Here is a 19,058-nt window from a genome sequence, read left to right as displayed (position 1 = left end):
GGCAAAATATTGACTACTGTAGTTGCACAAAGCATGCAATACAGAGAAAAACTTACTTGGATTTCATGTTGTTAAAATTCTTCCCTAGAGCTAGGTGTCTTATAGATCGGTTTTTACTAAGCCACACTACTAAAGTTGAAAGGTCAGATTCCAAACCTGTGAAGAGATACGTGTTCCATCAAAATAATAGCAGAAAGGCAAGAGATGGTTGGTGCCGCAGCAACATTTTAGTTAGAAATTGTATTTCAGCAAGCTTTTCAACAAGCCTATATCAGAGAATTGATTGTTTACTCTTTAGATAATGGTTTTCTGCTAGAAAAGACAAATAGACTGAACACACAATGTGGATCAGATTATTCATATTAGAATTCTCCTTGTGTACTGATGTTTACTGCACAGACAACATGATAGGATAATGATCCTAAATGCAATGAAAATCTGACAATAAAACCTGATTAACTCGTCATTCATTTCCTTTTTGTGAAAACAAGTGGCGCTGTAGTCAACTATGCTCCAAGCCAATAAAAGTAAGAGCCATAGGAACTTTGTACCTTGACTATCCAACTCTACTTTTGTTAAAGCAGTGGTAAACTGCTGATTTTCAAAAAATAAAAATAAAAAGACCTGCAAGGCAATGGCATAATGTGCTAGTATGCATTGCATACAAGCACTTTATGAAATACTCACCTTGGAACAAAGCCCTCCAGCTCAGTCACCACTGAGAGGGCCGACACGTTCCCCTTGTCTTTCTTCTGGAAATTCCGAGCTCCGGCTATGTGACTGGCTGGAGCCACAAAGATGTCACTCCTACTCGTCACTGCACGTGGGAGCCATCGATTCTGGCACAGGCTCTGAAGGTCTGATGCAGTCATCGGCTGCATGCCCTCTGAATATCGCCTACAGTTTAGGAGATATTCACAGTACCTACAGGTAAGCCTTTTTATATGCTTACCTGTAGGTATAAGTGGTAGTATCGAGTTTACTACTACTTTAAGAGAAGAAAAACAAAAAAGTCTCCTCTAGGTGATCTATGTATATTGCAAGTATTTTAACAAATTTTGTAGCAATTTCTTTCTGTAGTAAAAAGCTCTATAGTTCCATTATGTCCTTGCCAGATTGATTCCCGAATGGGAGGGCCCGGTTCATTATAACCACCTGGTTAATTTTAGTGTTTCATTGAGAAAAGTTGCAGTTTCTGCATCCCTTGGAAGTTAACCCATTGAGAGCATCTCATCAAAAATAATAATTCCTATTACATAGGATGACAACATTTGTCTTATATTAGTGCAGATGTCTCAGGAAATCAGTATGCTAATCACACGAGAAAATAACATTTCTTAGGTAGTTTTTCACACCAACTGCATACAGAACGCTTCTGGGTTGCCATATTGCTGTGAATTTGTTGATAGCTTTAGGAAATTACAACACCATGGGTGTACACCACTGCAAGGAAGAATTTTCTAATTTCCTGGTACTGGTACTCAGTACTTTTAATCTCTTAAACCTTATCATTTACTTCTTAGTGGACATTCAGGTAGGCTTAGAAAAAATGGGCATTATAGGGTTATCAAAAAACAGACATGATCCGATCAATTTTGTTTAAACTACTATGGGGATAAAAAAATGAACTTGGATCTTCCTGCCAAATGAGGATAGAAAAAGGAACATGGCAAGTAAACTCCACCTCAAATCTAATCATTGACAATAGAAAAAAGCCAAACATATCCAGCATGGTCCTTTGCTACTTCTATGCTTATTCAGCAGATATTGTTTGGTGCAGGTTGCCGACATTCATAGATATCAGGGTCATCATCTCAACTTCATTCATATGCAAAAATATTCACTTACCATTATCAGAGATATCCAAGCTGGTGATGTTATGAATCTCTGCTATGCAGCCTTCTAGCACTTGAGCTCCTCCTGATCTTAGCTAAATACAAGGTACAAGTACAATAAGAAGATATACTACTGCTTGTGACTTACAGGTTATATGTGACGTATGTAACTAAAACTAAGAAATAAATATATCAAACATAAAATACTATAGGGCACTTTCAAGGTACCCCACCATATATACCTTGGTATATGGTGGGGTATCTGGAAAGTCCTACGTGGTTTATCTTATAGGGGTTTTGTCTGTATTGTACAATATAGTGAAGGACGCAATACCTATATAATCACCCATTTGAGGGGAGGTTATTACCCCTACTCTAGGCCAAAGATCCATCATCTTTGCCAGTTTTAAGTCACATAGCTAAAACAAGTGGTGTTGAACTGTAATTTAGAAACTGAAATGCTGTCTAGGTTTGGTTTGTAACCAACCTAGATCTTCATAACAGTACCCCGTTTTGAAGACCATCACTGGAGGTTTCCAGCAATGATCAACTGAGCCAATAACATTTTTAATTTTTTTTTTAATTATTAATAAAATAATTTATATGCAAAATGTTTGTAACAATAGCAATCATTTCATCTCCTTAGAAATGTTTGCATGAAATTAGGCAGCTAAGAAACACCTTGCTTTTCTATAATTATTGTCAAGCACAGTTTAACAGCTTGTCATTTAAGTATTATTACAACAATTAAATGAACTGCAAAGGTAAACAATGCTCAAAAAGGAAAAAATTAAGTAAACAATGCTTTTATTGCAATGATCCAAACAGCAATCTCCTAGCTAAGTTTTACACACAGCCAAAAATATATCTGGTAGCCTTGGCACATGTATTTACTACCCAATGCTGCTCCTGAACGTTCAGTTTAAAATAGCCAAATACAGTTCAGGTGCATTATGATGTGCAAAGTCATACTTCGGATAGGTATAAGATATGTATACCACCCGAGGTAAGTGGCTCACCACATGCTTCACTGCAAAATCCCCAGATGCTAGTCTGACTTTTTGCAAATTTAAGCAAACTGGTCAAAAGAAAAAACAAATCGCTGCATCCCAGGTTGCAGCAACTCTTCCAATTTATTAAACAGCAGTAGGGGTCACCTCTGACATGCTTTGTGCCCCCTTCCTGCTGCTGTTTAGTAAAGAGTCAAAAAGCTGCTGGAGCCAAGAAAGCAGTGATTTATTTTCTTTTTGCAACTTCCTACAGTTGGTTTTCTTGAGAAAACAGGCATAGCCTTAGTAGAAAATCATCTTCCCTGCCACTATGCTGCAGATGGGGAGCCTTGATCTCTGCATGAAAGCAGTGCTGTCCCTGCAAACCCATGTAGCTAAAATCAGCAGGGAGAATAAGCTTTATGCCACGTACACGAGACCAGACTTTCCGGCAGACTAGGTCCGATGGTCTTCATGACGGACTTTCCAAACGAATGGACTTGGCCACACATGAATGAATTAAGTCCATTTGAAAGTTTGTTCGTTTTGAACGTGATGATGTAAGACGGGACTAAAAAAGAAAGTTCAATAGCCAGTAGCCAATAGCTTCCCCTGTGTCGTATTTGGTCCGTCGGACCAGCATACAGACGAACGGTTTTCCGATAGGAATTGAGTCCATTGGACAGATTTGAAACATGTTCTATTTCTAGATCCGTCTGTTTTTTTTTTTTAAATGAAAAATAATCGGATTAGCCCACACGCGATCGGATTGTCCGAAGGACTGATTCTGTCAGACCTAGTCTGCCGGAAAGTCTGGTCGTGTGTACACGGCATTACTGATTGCAGAGATTATATGTCTAACTAAGCAGGGCGTGTGTCAGACTTCAGCAGAGAGAACACTGAGGTTGATTTACTAGAACTTGAGAGTGCAAAATCCGGAGCAACTCTGCATAGAAACCAATCAGTTTTCAGGTTTGTTTCTCTAAGTTTAACTGAACAAGCTGAAGTTAGAAGCTGATTGGCTACCATGCACAGCTGCACCTAATTTCGCAATCTCCAGTTTTAGTAAATCAATTACAATGGTTCCACACAGAGAGCAAATCTCATTCTCTGCAGCTTGTTGGTGGGGAGACAGGCTTTTCTACTCAAGCTTTGGCTGCTTTCTTTAGAAAAGGGACTGTAAGGTTGTACCCTTTTTGTTTAGATGCACCTGGAATATATCATGCAAATTTACACTACGCAATCAATTATGCTTTAACATTTGCATTTTTCGTCATGATAAATGTGGCTTGAAATGCATATGGAACATTGGTCATTAGAATATCACATTAAACACAAATCTACAAGGGCTTGTGTACTTGTGCCTGGTGACATGTACTGTCTGCTGTAAAGAGAGCCAGCATTTAGCAAGGTGTAATATATTCAGAATTGAAGAAAACTGTAGATTACCAGTTGAAAGACACATTCTAAATGAGGAGTCCTTTTCGCTCCATGCAGACAGAAAAGTCCCAACAAAGTGCTTACACAAGCAACCCGAGGCTACCAGAAACATGCATGTTTCTTCATAAGCCACTTAATGGTCACCAAAGCTTAAAATGTCAGATTTTTTGCATTTATAATCAGAGCAAAACAAAGCACATTTGTACTTTTTTGATGTAGATGTTAATGAACACAATGTGTGAAAAAATATTAATGTAATTAACCAAGTTCATTAAAAATATTTCCATAGAGCTCTGTTCTTTCTCTCACCAGAGATAGTTGCACAATCCTTTGCTACATAAATTTTTTTTGTTCCATAAATCAGGTACACTGGAGAATATTCACGCACTGATAAGTCTAATAAATGACTATCTGCTTCACAAAGGAAGACATTTGTATTCAAATGATAGACTGAGAAAGCCAGTTCTCAATCAGTTATGCAGCTCTGACTATGTAACATGCGGCAGAGGAAATTCTGTGCCAATAAATTAATGGGGAAAAAAAAGAATGCAACAAAAACTTGTTTAATGCTAAATGTAAGAAATGTTAAACAGGTGCTTGCTAAATACAAAGATAATACAGAAAAGAAGTACAAAATAAAATGAGAGGCTGCGATAAGACACAGAAGGTACTTACACAGTGACCAAGCTTAGGAAGCATTTCAGGGAAAGCAGACAGAGATAAGTACACAAAAGATATTCATGCAAAACCATATAAATTATAGAATGGCACAATTGCAAAACATAATGAACAATGAAGTCAATAATTCACTTCAAATCAAAAAGATTATTACAGGAGCATGGTGAGTTTAGAATATTTTGTTTTAAGACTAGACCGTAAGAAGCAAGCAAACTGATAAATTGGTAGTAGTCGAAATATAGGATCTAGGACATCTCCTTCTGTAAATCTTAGTCACAGTTTCAGAAGGAGGGACCTCGTCAATTAAAGATGAATTCTTGGTCTATCTTGGAAAAGTATGTATGTTCCATACCTGTCAGATCTTCCTGAGAGTTGGAAATCACTAAAGTGGTGCTTACTACAATCACATCCACTAATTTCTGGGTCCCATGCCAAGCAAATGCACTGCTATAGTATGAACACAGAGGGTTGGTTTCTTGGGACAAAAGATTCTTACATACACTTGGTGAGGAGTGAACTAGAGAAAACAAACTTGTTTTACAAGAAGCATAGTAAGTCCTGTCCTGTTTCTAGAAGCCTGGAGGCTTTGTAGAGCTTTTGGTAAAATAAACCTGCTCCACACCTTACCTAGTTGCCCAACTAATTTTAAGGGACATCTAGAGTGCTTTGATACTGCCCCACTGCAGTTTGGCTGCAGTGTGTGTGCACCACAGTGTACCCATTGTTTTCATGTGAGTTACCTGCAGTTTGCCATAGTTTCATAGTTAGTAAGGTTGAATAAAGACACCAGTCCATCCAGTTCAACCTGAGTGAGCGTCTACCCCTATCCCTGTACATTGCAGACTCACATTGGTCCCTACCCTCAAGTAGCCCACAATCTAAGGTACCCATTTATATACTAGGGTCAATTTTGGACAGAAGCCAATTAACCTACCTCCATGTCTTTGGAGTGTGGGATGAAACCAGAGTACCCAGAGGAAACCCACGCAGGCACAGGGAGAACATGCAAACTCCAGGCAGGTAGTGTCGTGGTTGGGATTTGAACCAGCGACCCTTTTTACTGCTAGGCGAGAGTGCTAGTCTTCAATTATGTCCTGTGGTTTTGGTTCATATTCTGAAAGCGCACCAAAAGTCCCGCATGCTGCAAATTTGATGCGCTTTCAGAAAACACAAAAAAATGTGGAACATAAGAAGTCTATGGTAAACAGCGGGTACACTGGACTGCACCCATGCTGTGGACAAACCGCAGCACGGCAGTGTAAAAGCACCCTTAAGCTGAGTTCACACTTTTTCACAACACACATGTATGTGCATTGCAATGCCATTACAATAAGGCAGCAAAGCTCCAACGCACGTGTGTTGCAACACACCACTATGCCTAGTAATGTACTACCATGAGCCATGGTGTGTTATGTGTTAAAATGAGTCTGTCCATTTTTTGGGATGTTTTGGTGTTTTGCCTTAATGCATTGCATCTTAAGGCTCGAAAGAATGCAATGCACTACAACAGAAGAGTGTAAAAATCCAGCTTTACACAATACCTTGAACTACCTTATCAGATATTGTAAGTTGAAGAAGTTAGATGAACAAATAGGAATTGAACTTTGTGCATAAAAAAGTTTATTTTCACAAATAATCCACTGTTATGCCTTTATTTATATCTAGATAATATATTTTATTATATCTGTAAATATTAATAGGTGGCAATTTGTAATTTAGGATTATTGTTTTTTTTAAGCACACAGGTCAAGTATCTTGGGCCAGGACAGCAGCAAGTTTTCCCATTACTGGTGCTGTCTTTAAAAGTTGATGTAATTTCATACTCCTAACTACAAAATTCCCTTTGGTAATGACCAGTGTATTCCCAGACATACTTGTATATAATAAGAGCCCGAATAGAATTCTGCTCTATTATAAACTGCATTTAGTGATCTATGCTGAATAATATACAATGGATGACACATTATAAGATTCATATCATATAATTGAGAAGATGACCCAAAGCCGGCCAAAGTAATGGTCTAACAGTATTTTTTGGCCCACCACCACCAGATTCAAAAGGTTATTTTACAGTTTCAGAAGACCTATGCAAGGTATGGGTGGAAATGCAGTCTTTGATTATAGCTATGAAGTCTATCTTTTTTCCGGGGTACGAGGCTACACTGAGGCTTGGTTTGAAAATGTATGCCTCAATGGTCCTTCTCCTAACAAGAAAGACATCTATACATGAAGATGTCCCAGTAACCCCAGCTTGTGTTTTTTTTCACTTGGGCCCAGATAATAGTAGCCCACTGTCCAATAATCAGTTTTACTTTTAATTATGTATAGTATTGTAAAAAATATAGTGATACAAATTCAAATAAAAATGTAGACATACAAAGGAGACATGCAGGGATGAAAGCCATTTGTCTATTGAGAAGATGCACCTGCGATGAATCATACTTTGATCCTGATTAAAGATGAATAAATAGCTGTTCAGAGTTGGATGAAACAATTTCTGTTTCCAATTTGAATGCCTCTTTTACTTATAAAACATCACTACCAGGATTTGAGTACATAAATTCTGATAACTAATATGTTGGCCAAATTTTGAGTAAACTTTGTTTTTTACCATTCAGTAAATATACATTGTTAATTTACCTGGAAGATGGAAAAAATATCCTCCAATCCTCTGCTTTATTATGTGCCAGCATTATTTAAATAAAAGAAAAAAAAAAGGAAAGGTTCTGCAGTATGTGCATACAATGCAGATGATTTACTCATAATGCATTATACCACCACCAGCATATGTGGTGCTAACATGTATCTAAGTCTCAGCTGTAAAGATAGACTTGGGGGGGTGAAATACAAAAGGGTCAATTCATAAAGGGTCTCAAAGATACCCTTTAGAATTTTGTTAGTCTGCGGCACCAAAATTGTCGTGCTGCACCGCATTCATGTGCCCGTCATAGACAGGTACATGAATCTGGTAGAGCACAGGATGGAGGACGATATGTCCATACTGGACAACCCCTTCTTCAGTGTGCTCTCTGCCCGGCCACTGCACCTATCACACTCTTAGGTGGGGAACTGAGAGGCTAGTTGTTCCCCATCAGGTCTACTTGCTGTTGATTGACAGCACATGACAGCGGGTGGATCCATAGCTGCTATTTAGTCAAATAGTTTTCAAATTCACCCATTGTTGTGCACGGTCAATTAAAATTTAGGTAGACCTAATGGGGAACTAGTCTTTCAGTTCGCCATCAAGCTCCACACACCGAGTGGGCCCTATTTGTGTAATGCCATCACGAGAACCCCCAGCCCCTTGTTTACATAAAACGTTTGGCTGGGACATCACTCAAACAGAAGCTTAATGGGGCCAGGGATAGAGCCCTGTTCGGGAAGATGTCATTCTAATGACAGCTTTAGAGCATGGATACGTCTCAATCTGAGCACTGGCAAACCCTTACAACCAGTTTTCTAATCTGTGTCGGTAATGTAACCAAAACCGTCACAAATGCTTGCCTGGATTGGGTGCGAGTAGTTCAAAGAGACCCATCTCCAGAAAGGTGTTAGGCTATACTCAATTCCCTCAAAAGTGTACTGCTCATACCAATTTCTAATATTTTATTGCCAGCTGTAGGTCAATCTTTAGCCATGTGCAGTGCCCACTGGATTTAGAAGATGACATTTTGAGGGACTTCTGCTCACCTCCTCAGTCTTCAGGGTGGCAAAGCAGCTTTTCAAAAGTGGATAGAATGTGAAGAGCAAGTGTGTGATGGAGCATATGAGAAAAATCTCACAGGCTTTATAGAACTTACACTACTAGAGGTTGAACATCTAAAGACGGTTATGTCAACTGTTTAAGCCTAATTCCAGGGAACATATCTTTGGTGTCAAATTCATATGAATCTTTTTCACACAACTTTTATATTTAATATTTCAATTTCTGATGTTACTCTTGTTACTTGGCACTGTAAAATTACAGGTGACATATCGATGTGCTACTTGTTTAAAAGTTAAGCAAGTCTAAAATATGATGGGCATATCAAATAGTCACACTGTCAAAACCGCTTATATGAATTATAACTGATAATTTATATTGACCAAACCGCAAGAACAGCAAGAACTTTCTTTTCTAATGAGCAATCAGCAGTGAAGTAGCCATTTGTATTTTACTCTGAGTAAGAGCTTGCTTCCCCCATATATAAAAAAATGTTTAACCTATAACTAAATCCCATCATACTGCCCTTTCTTGCAAGGCATATATACAACATATTGTCAAAAGTATTGGGACACCTACCATTAGACGCACATGAACTTTAATGGCATCCCTGTCTTAGTCCGTAGGGTTCAATTTGCCCACTCTTTGCAACTTCAACAGCTTCCACTCTTCTGGGAGTGCTGTCCAAGGTTTAGGAGTGTGTCTAAGGTTTGAAAGGTTTGACCATTCTTCCAGGAGAGCACTTATGAGGGCGGGCACTGATTTTGGACAAGGCCTGGCTCAGTCTCCATTCCAAATCATCCCAAAGCTGTTCTATCAAGTTGAGGTCAGGACTCTGTGCAGGCCAGTCAAGTTACTATAATTCACCATAACTCACCCTCCACCAAGTGATTTGGACCAATGCACAAAGTAAGGTCCATAAAGACAGTTTGAGGTGGAGGAACTTAAAAGTCCTCACCTCAATCCAATAGAAAAACGTTGTGATGAATTACAGTGAAGACTGCGAGCCAGGCCTTCTCATCCATTATCAGTGCCTGACCTCATAAATGTGCTTCTGGAAGAATGGTCAAATATCCCCATAGACACACTCCTAAACCTTGTAGACAGCCTTCCCAAAAGAGTTGAAGCGGATATAGCTGCAAAGGTTGGGCCAGCTCAATATCGAACCCTATGGACTAAGACTGGGGATACTGTGAAGTTCATGTGTGTGTAAAGGCAGGCATCTCAGTACTTTTGACAATATAGTGTATGTTTTTTATATATGCTGTAAATATATAAAACATACATTGTATTGAAACTGTGACAATTAAAAAATGTTATACTTACCTTTTCTTGTAGGTAACTCCAGGTTCCTCCACTCCAAGTCTGTTCTTCTATCCGGGATCCCCAAATACAAGTATGCATTTCTCCCACATACCAGTTGCTGGCTCTGGGCTGTTTCCTTCCATCGTCTGTGTCTCACTGCTGTCCCATTGCTATGATGGACAGTCTCATCAACAATGAGGCACAGTGGGTAAAGGAGGCACAACAGAACCGGAAAAGTACTCGGTTTTGGGGGGATCCCAGGGAGCAGGACAGAACACAAATGGTTAAATTTCAATGTAATAGGCAAACAACAAAAGTGAACTGGCACTACATGTATAGTAAATAATGCAAAAAAAATAAAAATAAAAAATTTGTGGTTTAATGTGCACTACATAACGTGCCTTTATTATTTTGATGGTCACTATCTGATTACACGTGACTGGTTGTAATGAATTAATGCAGATAATGGTACTGAAAAAAAGGATCTGTATCAAAGTATAGCCACATTTCAATTATGCATACTTCACTCAAAAAATAAAAAAACACCACAATAAAATGTATTACGCCAATATCAGTAAAGCGTCAACCTTATGAAAAAATAATTATACCAGTTGTAATAAGCATGAAACAATTCAGAGCATGTCAAGAGCTCTGAAATAATTGATTTAAGGGAATTACATGAAGAATTCCTTCGGGGTTAACAAAATGTATTTTAATGATTGTTCCATTCTCAGTCTTGAAAGAGGAGGAAAAACATAATAGTTTACTTTATGCAGTAATTAGGGGACCAGCACAATACATAACTGAGCTGGGAAGAGTACAGTGGTTATGATGAAATACAATGCACATTTATGGCTCACAAAGCATAAAGAAAGATCATAGTGCAATTCCATATTATATAAATAAGTCAACTAGATATATTCTTTATATTTCATAATTTTCCAAAACTAGAACCAATTTCTTGACCATGTGTATAGGTAGACATCTGTTTCTTACCTCACAATTGCTGAGATCTAGAGACACTTCCTTTAGGTTAGGGTTACATGCCAAGCCAAGCAGTAGAGCTCTGTAAAATACATTTCAACTATGATTAAATAAACATTAAAGCATTTCATCATTGTTCCAGTAGTGCAGAGCCGTATACTGTGTTTTGGTCAATGGATATCTAGAGATCGTTCACTTAAAGGTCATCACAGAGGACAAGGGGAACTCTTTAGATCTGGAGAAAATAGATTTGACCTCCAAATATGGAATGATATCTTCACAGCAATAGCTGTGAAAATGTAGAAGAGTAAATTGTTAAAAAAAAAAAAAAAAAAAAAAAAAAAAGCCTGGATTTTTTCCTAAATGCACAAAATATAACTGTATGCTCATATTTATATGTATTAACACAGGGGTAATTGATCCAGGGAACACATGAATGCCTCCTGGGGAGTCAGAAAGGTACTTTTCCCCTGCTAGAGCAAATTAGATTATGTTTTTTTTTTTGTGTAATGCCGCGTACACATGACCGGACTTTTTGACAGCAAAGGTCTGACGGAACGAGTCCATCGGACAATTCGATCTTGTGTGGGCTCCATCGGACTTTAGAAATAGAACATGTTTTAAATTTTTCCACCGGAACTCCGCCGGACCGAGAAATCCGTTCGTGTGTATGCTAGTCCGACGGACAAAAACCCGACGCTAGGGCAGCTATTGGCCACTGGCTATGAACTTCCTTATTCTAGTCCAGTCGTAAGTCATCACGTTGGAATCCGTCAGACTTTGGTGTGATTGTGTGCGGCCAAGTCCGTCGGAACACCGCCGAAAGTAAGTCCGTCGGAAAGACCGTCGGACCTAGTCCCTCGAAAAGTCCGGTCGTGTGTACGCGGCAGTACTCTGGATTAACTGTGGCTATAGGATTGTGTATATAGAGTTTTTTTTTTTTATTGGTTGAACTAGATGGACTTGCGTCTCTTTTTCAATCAGACTAACTACAATGCCTTGAAAAAGTGTTCATACCTCTTGAAATTTTCCACATTTTGTCATGTTACAACTAGAAACGTAAATGTATTTTACTGGGCTTTTATGCAATAAATCAACAAAGTGGCACATAACTGTGAAGTGTAAGAAAATCGATACATGGTTTTCAAATTTTTTTACAAATATGTGAAAAGTGTGGCGTACATTTGTATTCACTATAGAACCAGCTTTAGCTGCAATTACAGCTACAAGGCTTTTTGGGTCTCTACCGGCTTTACACATCTAGAGTGAAATTTTTGCCCATTCTTCTTTGTAAAATAGCTCAAGCTTTGTCAGATTGGATGAAGAGCATCAGTGAACAGAAATTTTCAATTCTTGCCACAGATTCTCAATTAGATTTAAGTCTGGACTTTGACTGGGCCATTCTAACACATGAATATGCTTTGATCGATTGTAGCTCTGGCTGTATGTTTGGGATCGTTGCACCGCCTGAGGCCGTCATCGCATCGCTCCCACAGCTGCAGTTGTCTGAGGGAAAGACCGTGGCTCCGGCCCTGGTGCTCACTCCCGGCCTCCCTGGGCCCGGTTTCCTCCTCATACAGTGACCCAACTCCACCGCTGGCCGACTGCTGCCTGCAGCCCACACTGTGGCACTCAGGAACAGTATTCTGGAGAACAATTCATGGATCCGGCCCGATGAGTAGCGGCCATCTTGCCACACCCGATCACCCGGTCCTCCTAACTCCTCTGTACCCGCTTTATGCCCCTGCTAACAACGCTTTGGCCTGTCAGATCTGGAATCCACAGTGCTGGGTGACCATCTATATTTGAAAAAATGAGCAGTGGCCCTAACCCCTGGCTCCAGTGCCATGTATGGCGGCCATCTTGCTCCACCCAGCTACAGTGTACATGCTCAATCTTGGTCCCCCTGACTCCTTTGTGCCTAGCTCACTGCCACTGGAGCTGCCCAGCCGACCAGACTGCTACCTACACCCTCCATAACAGCACTCCTATTTTTGTAGCCACCTGAAAGACAATCCACAACACCAGCATTGTACATAGCGGCCATTTTGCTACACCACAGCACTCACTCCTGGCCCCCTGGCTCCACTGTCCCTGACTCTTTCTTTACCCCATCTCCAGAGTTTTCCTGCCTGACAAGGAGCAGTCTGATGCCTTCAAAGAAGCAACCCAAAGCTAAGCAACAGTCCAGGGCACAGGCTGCAACCCCACCCACACCCGAGGATTCCACCTTAGTCCAGAAAATGACAGGCCTTATTGGTAGACATGGAGGGCAGTTTCACTCCAGGCTGGATTATGGCTTACTCTCCAATGACCAGTACCTTAAAAGTATGCAAGGGATTCATGGGATTTTTGTCAACTGGGGTTTCTATCTTTTAAACAAGAAAAAAAAAATGTTCATGTTATTCCATGCCTAAGTACTGGGCTAACATCCTTTCATGTCTAAGAGATCCTACGTTAAGTGAGCTATTCACACAAGACTGCACAAGATAAGTTCGTTGCTCCCTCCCATTGGCTTATCTCAGTGAGGACTGAAGTTTGTGCCCGGAATGCGACTCTTCATCCCGGCTAGAATACATTCGCTGAAGTTATTGGGACTTTGTTTTTATTTGTTTTTGTTTCAAAGGAATTACTCCAAAGAACTTGGTATAACATGGAGTGTTGTTACTAATGCCGCGTACACACGATCAAACAATCCGGTGGAAAAGTCCGGCAAACTCAAGTCCGCCAAACAATCCCCCCGTGTGTAGCCTCCGGCATACTTTTTTGACCCGAAAGTACGGCGGACTTAGAATGCCGTGTTGCACTCCAATTATCCCGCCGGACTCGCATTTCGGCGGACAATCCGGCCGTGTGTATGCCAGTCCGCCGTACTTTTGAAATGAGCAGACTTTTCCCGCCCGGAGAAAAGTCCGCTCAAAATCCAAGTAGGCGGGGCCCGCGAAGGAGACGTCGCTGGCCCCGCCGCCTGGTATGGACTTAAAGGGGAACCCCAACGCCGAAAAAAAAAAATCGGCGTGGGGGTCCACCCCAAGTCCACAACAGACCCTTGTCCGAGCACGCTACCCGGCCGGCCAGGAAGGGAGGGGTGAGCGAGCGCCCCCCCCCCTTCTGAGCCGTACCAGGCCGCGTGCCCTCAACATGAGGGGTGCCTCGGGGAAGGGGGGGCCGCGTGGCCCCCCCACCCCAAAGCACCTTGTCCCCATGTTGATGAGGATAAGGGCCTCTTCCCGACAACCCTGGCCGTTGGTTGTCGGGGTCTGCGGGCGGGGGGCTTATCGGAATCCTGGACCCCCGGATACTGGCCCCCCACCCTATGTGAATGAGTATGGGGTACAATGTACCCCTACCCATTCACCTGTAAAATAAAAGTACAAAAAAAACACAACACACGAGATAAAATACTTTATTGCACAGCTCCGGGGGTCTTCCGTCTTCGGGGGTCTTCTCGCCGGACTCCTCCGCTATCTTCTTGTAGCTGTTTTGCTAGCGGAGGAGTCCGGCTTTCTTCCTTGCCGCCGGCCTCTTCTTCCGACTTCGGGGGTCTTGTCCCCCTCTTCGGTTCTTCTGCCGGGCCACCGCGCCTTCTTATAGCTCTTTTACAGGCGGTGGCCCGGTCTATGACAGAATATCCCCTCTGTACGTTCTCATCATATCATTAATTCAATACTATTCCTTTTGCTATAGATCATAAAATCATTTTTAATTCTGTAACATTCTGGTGACCTATCCCTTTTAATTGGCATTCAGAAAACCATAAAAAACAAAAAAAAATTTAGTTTCATTTATATTGCCATGCCTCTCTGATGATGCTCCACTGTGTATTACAGTACAGTATAAACATACTATTCATATTATAATGATTTTTTGTAGTCTTTTTTTATGCTGACAAATGCGGCAAAATGGTACTAAAATGAAAAGACCTCGATCTCTCATTGGTACATTTGGACTTAGCTGTGCTATTGCTTTATAAAAAGGATTCAATATGAATCAGAATAATTGAGGGCGCCAAAGATCAGGCTTGGTTTCTTGAAGCTGTGATAATCTTTGTAACTGTAACGGTCATTTAGTTGTGCAATTACTGCTGGAAGAAGATGCCTATGCAAATAAGCCAACTATAAATTCAATTACATGCTAACTTTTAACACAGCTCCAAATATGTACCGTAGGTATATTTGTTCTTTCTGGAATGTATTATTTTTTTTTAATGAGATTATACCCAAGATGGAAAATATACTATTAGAATTCACAAAAATTGCTTATGGAAATTAAATTCGCACAGCCACACAATAGGTAATAACTTTTATTTATATATTTATATGAGACACTGGCCCATAAAATAAAGTAATTATTAGTTTGAAGTCAGTAAAATGTTTTACCCAAGGCCATAATAAGCACTTTTGACCTCTGGAGGATTTTCCCCCCTTCATGACAAGGCCATTTTTTGCGATACGGCACTGTGGTAGTTTAACTGACAATTGCGCAGCAAAGCAATGCTGTACCCAAATAACAGATATGTCATAGTTTCCCCACAAATAGAGCTTTCTTTTGATGGTATTTGCTCACCACTGCATTTTTTTTGCACTATAAACAAAAAAAGGCTGACAATTTTGGAAAAAAAAAAATTATATATACACACACACACACACACACACATATTATATATATATATATATATATATATATATATATATATATATATATATATATATATTTTCACTTTCTGCTATAAAACATATCCATGTGATTAAAAAAGAAAAAAAAACTAAGGAAAAAAAAATATATATTTTTTTTCATAAATTTAGGCCAATATGTATTCTGCTACATCTTTTCCGTAAAAAAATCCTAACAAACATTGATTGGTTTACGCAAGCGTAGACTCTACTATGACCTATATTTATGGAATTTTTATTTATTTTTATACTAGCAATGGCAGCGATCAGAAAATTATAGCGGGACTGCGATATTGTGGCAGACAATCTGACAATTGACAATTTGCCTGGAACCAGACACACTAACGCAGCAATCAGTGCGAAAAATATGCACTGTCACTGTACTAATGACACTGACTGGGAAGGGGTTAACATCCAGGACGCTCAAAGGGTTACCTGTGTGCCTAGCTAGTGTTTTTGTGTACACTGTGTGCTGCTGCTTTCCCTGCTTTGCAGAGACACAGAATACAGCCCTTCTACCTGTCGAAACTGTGATATGCCTTGTTTACATAGGTACAGTATATCTCGGTTCTCTGTGTTTTAACGACGATCGGCGGGTGCTGGAGGACATCGAATGCCCGACACCCACAGATCAGCTTCCGGTGTGACAGTCCACTGCAGGCGGAAGTCCGTAATCATGCAATCTGCCACACAGCCGCTGCCATGTAGCAGTAAAACTGCCACAGGGCGGATGGCCACTGGTTAAGAAGCAGTGATATGTAAAAGATATGAAGCCATCTTTAAAAAAAACGGTTGCCCTTGTGTAGTACAAACAGCGCAGAGTAGAAGAAGCCTAAGATATAAAGAAGCATTTGCTTCCATCTTTTACATGGTCCAGAAAGCTGCACATAAAAGTGCCATACCCATAAGGTTATATGTACAATGGCACTGACAGACACATACTCCAGTACCTGAAGACACATGCATCAGTATTTTCTTGTAAATCACTTTGATCATACAGCAATAGATAACCTATTTTAATATAAATAAGAATGTGTTGTGAATCTTTTGTAGATGTTGTTGACCTCAATGTGCGATTAATGGCTCTGGTCTTTGCATGTGTTGGAAAGATTGGATACTGGAATATCTGCAAATATCTCAGTGTATCCCAGTCTTGCACAATTTATTACTGAACTATGACTGTTGTTGTTCATACTCGTTATAAACTGCCAGTACAATTTGGCTTCAATTTGCCATCAACTAAATAGCTTGTTTGCTTTGCTAAGTGGCTATAAACTGAATTAATGGGAAAGGCCCTCCCTCGTGTATTTTTGAGGTATTGGATGATATAAAGAGAAACCAGTCCATAAAATATAGAGAAAAGAAAATGGTAAAAAAGCCATGTTGTTGCAGATAGTCTGCTTTAGTTTACAGTATTAATAAGCGCATATAAGCGCAAAAAAGCGGAAATTTGGAAAAAAAAAACAATATTTTATTTTTTCTATTTTAAAAGAAATCCAATAAAATCAAATTTTGTCATAAATTTAAGCCAAAATGTATTCTACTACATGTTTTTAGTAAAAAAAATTCCGTTAAGTGTATAATAATTGGTTTGTGTGATCACGGACATATGTACGCAAATGTACATGTGTGTGCAGGTGATCACGTATATATGTGTGCAGATAATCATTGGAACATGTGATTTTAGTGGGACATATGTGGGGGACATGTTTTTATTATTAGGGACATGTGTTTTTATTATTTGGGGACATGTATGTTTTGGGGACATGTGTGTTATGGGGACATATGTGGGGACTGTGTTTACACTGTGTGGTGTGTTGTGTATTACACTAGTCTGTTGATCAGTGAGTAAAAAGCTGTAAAAAACAGCTCATACTCACTGATCATCAGCCGGCTGCAGCGATCTGCTCTCCTCTGCTCAGCGATGACTTCTGTGTGAGGAGAGGAGGAGCCGATTGCCTAGCAACCGGCTGTTTGTTTACATCACATGACGGCCGTGATTGGACACGGCCGTCATGTGATCAGGAGGGCCAATCAGAGAGCCCTCCTGCCGATCTGAGATGCGCCGTGTCCGGGTGACACGGGCGCATCGGGATCGCGCCGCTGCGCGAGCACGCGCGCGTGATCCCGCTCCTTCTGATGGACGTTCCTGAACGTCCTATCAGAAGTAGACGGCTCCCACCCGGCCAATGCACATATACGGCCGGGTGGGAGCCGTCTACTTCTGATAGGACGTTCAGGAAGTGGTTAAATAGTGTGTTTGGACTAAGTTGGTCCAAACAAACTATTTCATTCAAGTGTTGCACTGGCTCTAATCACTATATGAACTGTATGTTGCTTCAGTTAGGTTCCGGTTGTGTGACAGACTTCCTGTCTCACACACAGAACAAAACTGAGTCGGTTTGAGCGGCGCTCAGCCGTTCCTAGGCAGCTTTATATTCTGTGGATAAATACATAGCTTCCTCTGACTGGTCAAGTTGGTCAAGTAATCCGCCCACTTCTCTAGCTCAGCCAATCAGAACAAGCTTTGTATTCATTCACAGAATACAAAGCTGCCTATGTATGACTGAGCACCACTGAGACCAACTCTATATTGTTCTGGGTATGAGACTGAAGTCTCTGTCTCAGAGCTGGAACCCAGCACTGTGTACTGTATGCAGCTGAAGTTACATGCCGTTCATACAGTGCTTAGAGCCAGTGTAGCTGGTAGTAACAAATATTTTCTTAGGACCAGCCTGGTCCATACTATTTTAAGCCACAGGAAACATGGAGATTAGTTTTAAAGAGTAACTTCACTTTTGTTGAGAAAAGAACATTTCCCCTGTGGGTGATCTATGTACATTAGAAACAGTAAAAGGGGAACCCCAACAAGGATTCACACTGTGCTAAGTATAATTAATCAAACTGTGTTGAGAAAAAGCAGCGGGCACTAGAGTCCAAATACAACAACTCAAAATGCTAAAGTGCAAAGAGATTGCTCTATGTACATTTCAAGGATTTTAACAAACTTTGTTGCAGATTTCTGCAATGACATTTCTGGGAGGCATTCTGTACACCATCTGAGTACGGAACGCCTCCAGGTTGCCATATTCAATTTTTCAGAAATTTTTTCTGCAAATTGAAAAAGGAAAGGTTATTTTTCATAACATTCAATTACAATGACTTATGGAGCAATTGTATGGATTATATTATTTTTTTATTTGCCATTTCCCCCCCCCCCCCCCAAAAAAAAATGCCATTACTCTTTACACAAGTCACCATAGCTGTAACCCATTCCTTATCAGACCTCTCAGAAAGGGAGTTTAAAAAGAAAGCTACTGTGCAGATTTTTTAGTGCTTCATAGTGATTTCAAAAAAATTTTGGTACTTTATATCAGTTTTTTTACTAGTCCATTGTTCATCTTGGGCTAAGCCTACAGACAAGGATTTTGGCTCAAGGAGAAGTTGAAAA

General features: G+C 40.2%; 1 protein-coding gene across 2 annotated transcripts in view; it reads right to left on the bottom strand.

The window, feature by feature from the left end:
* The window catches only part of CARMIL1 (capping protein regulator and myosin 1 linker 1), a 405,018-nt gene that overhangs the window by 128,403 nt on the left and 257,557 nt on the right, over window positions 1-19,058 (bottom strand). For both annotated transcript variants that reach the window (XM_077492299.1, XM_077492300.1), the window contains exons 17-19: window positions 10,947-11,016; window positions 1,849-1,930; window positions 57-156 (exon numbers count right to left, since the gene is read on the bottom strand). In XM_077492299.1, coding sequence (XP_077348425.1) covers window positions 57-156; window positions 1,849-1,930; window positions 10,947-11,016 — 252 coding nt within the window. The remainder of the gene's footprint in view (window positions 1-56; window positions 157-1,848; window positions 1,931-10,946; window positions 11,017-19,058) is intronic.

This window comes from Lithobates pipiens, unplaced genomic scaffold (genome assembly GCF_037356315.1).
Source record: "Lithobates pipiens isolate NorthernLeopardFrog02 unplaced genomic scaffold, aLitPip1_a1.2 Scaffold_19, whole genome shotgun sequence".
In the NCBI taxonomy this organism is placed as follows: domain Eukaryota; kingdom Metazoa; phylum Chordata; class Amphibia; order Anura; family Ranidae; genus Lithobates; species Lithobates pipiens.
Note: the sequence above shows the minus strand (reverse complement) of the source record. Positions and strands in the feature narration are given on the sequence as shown.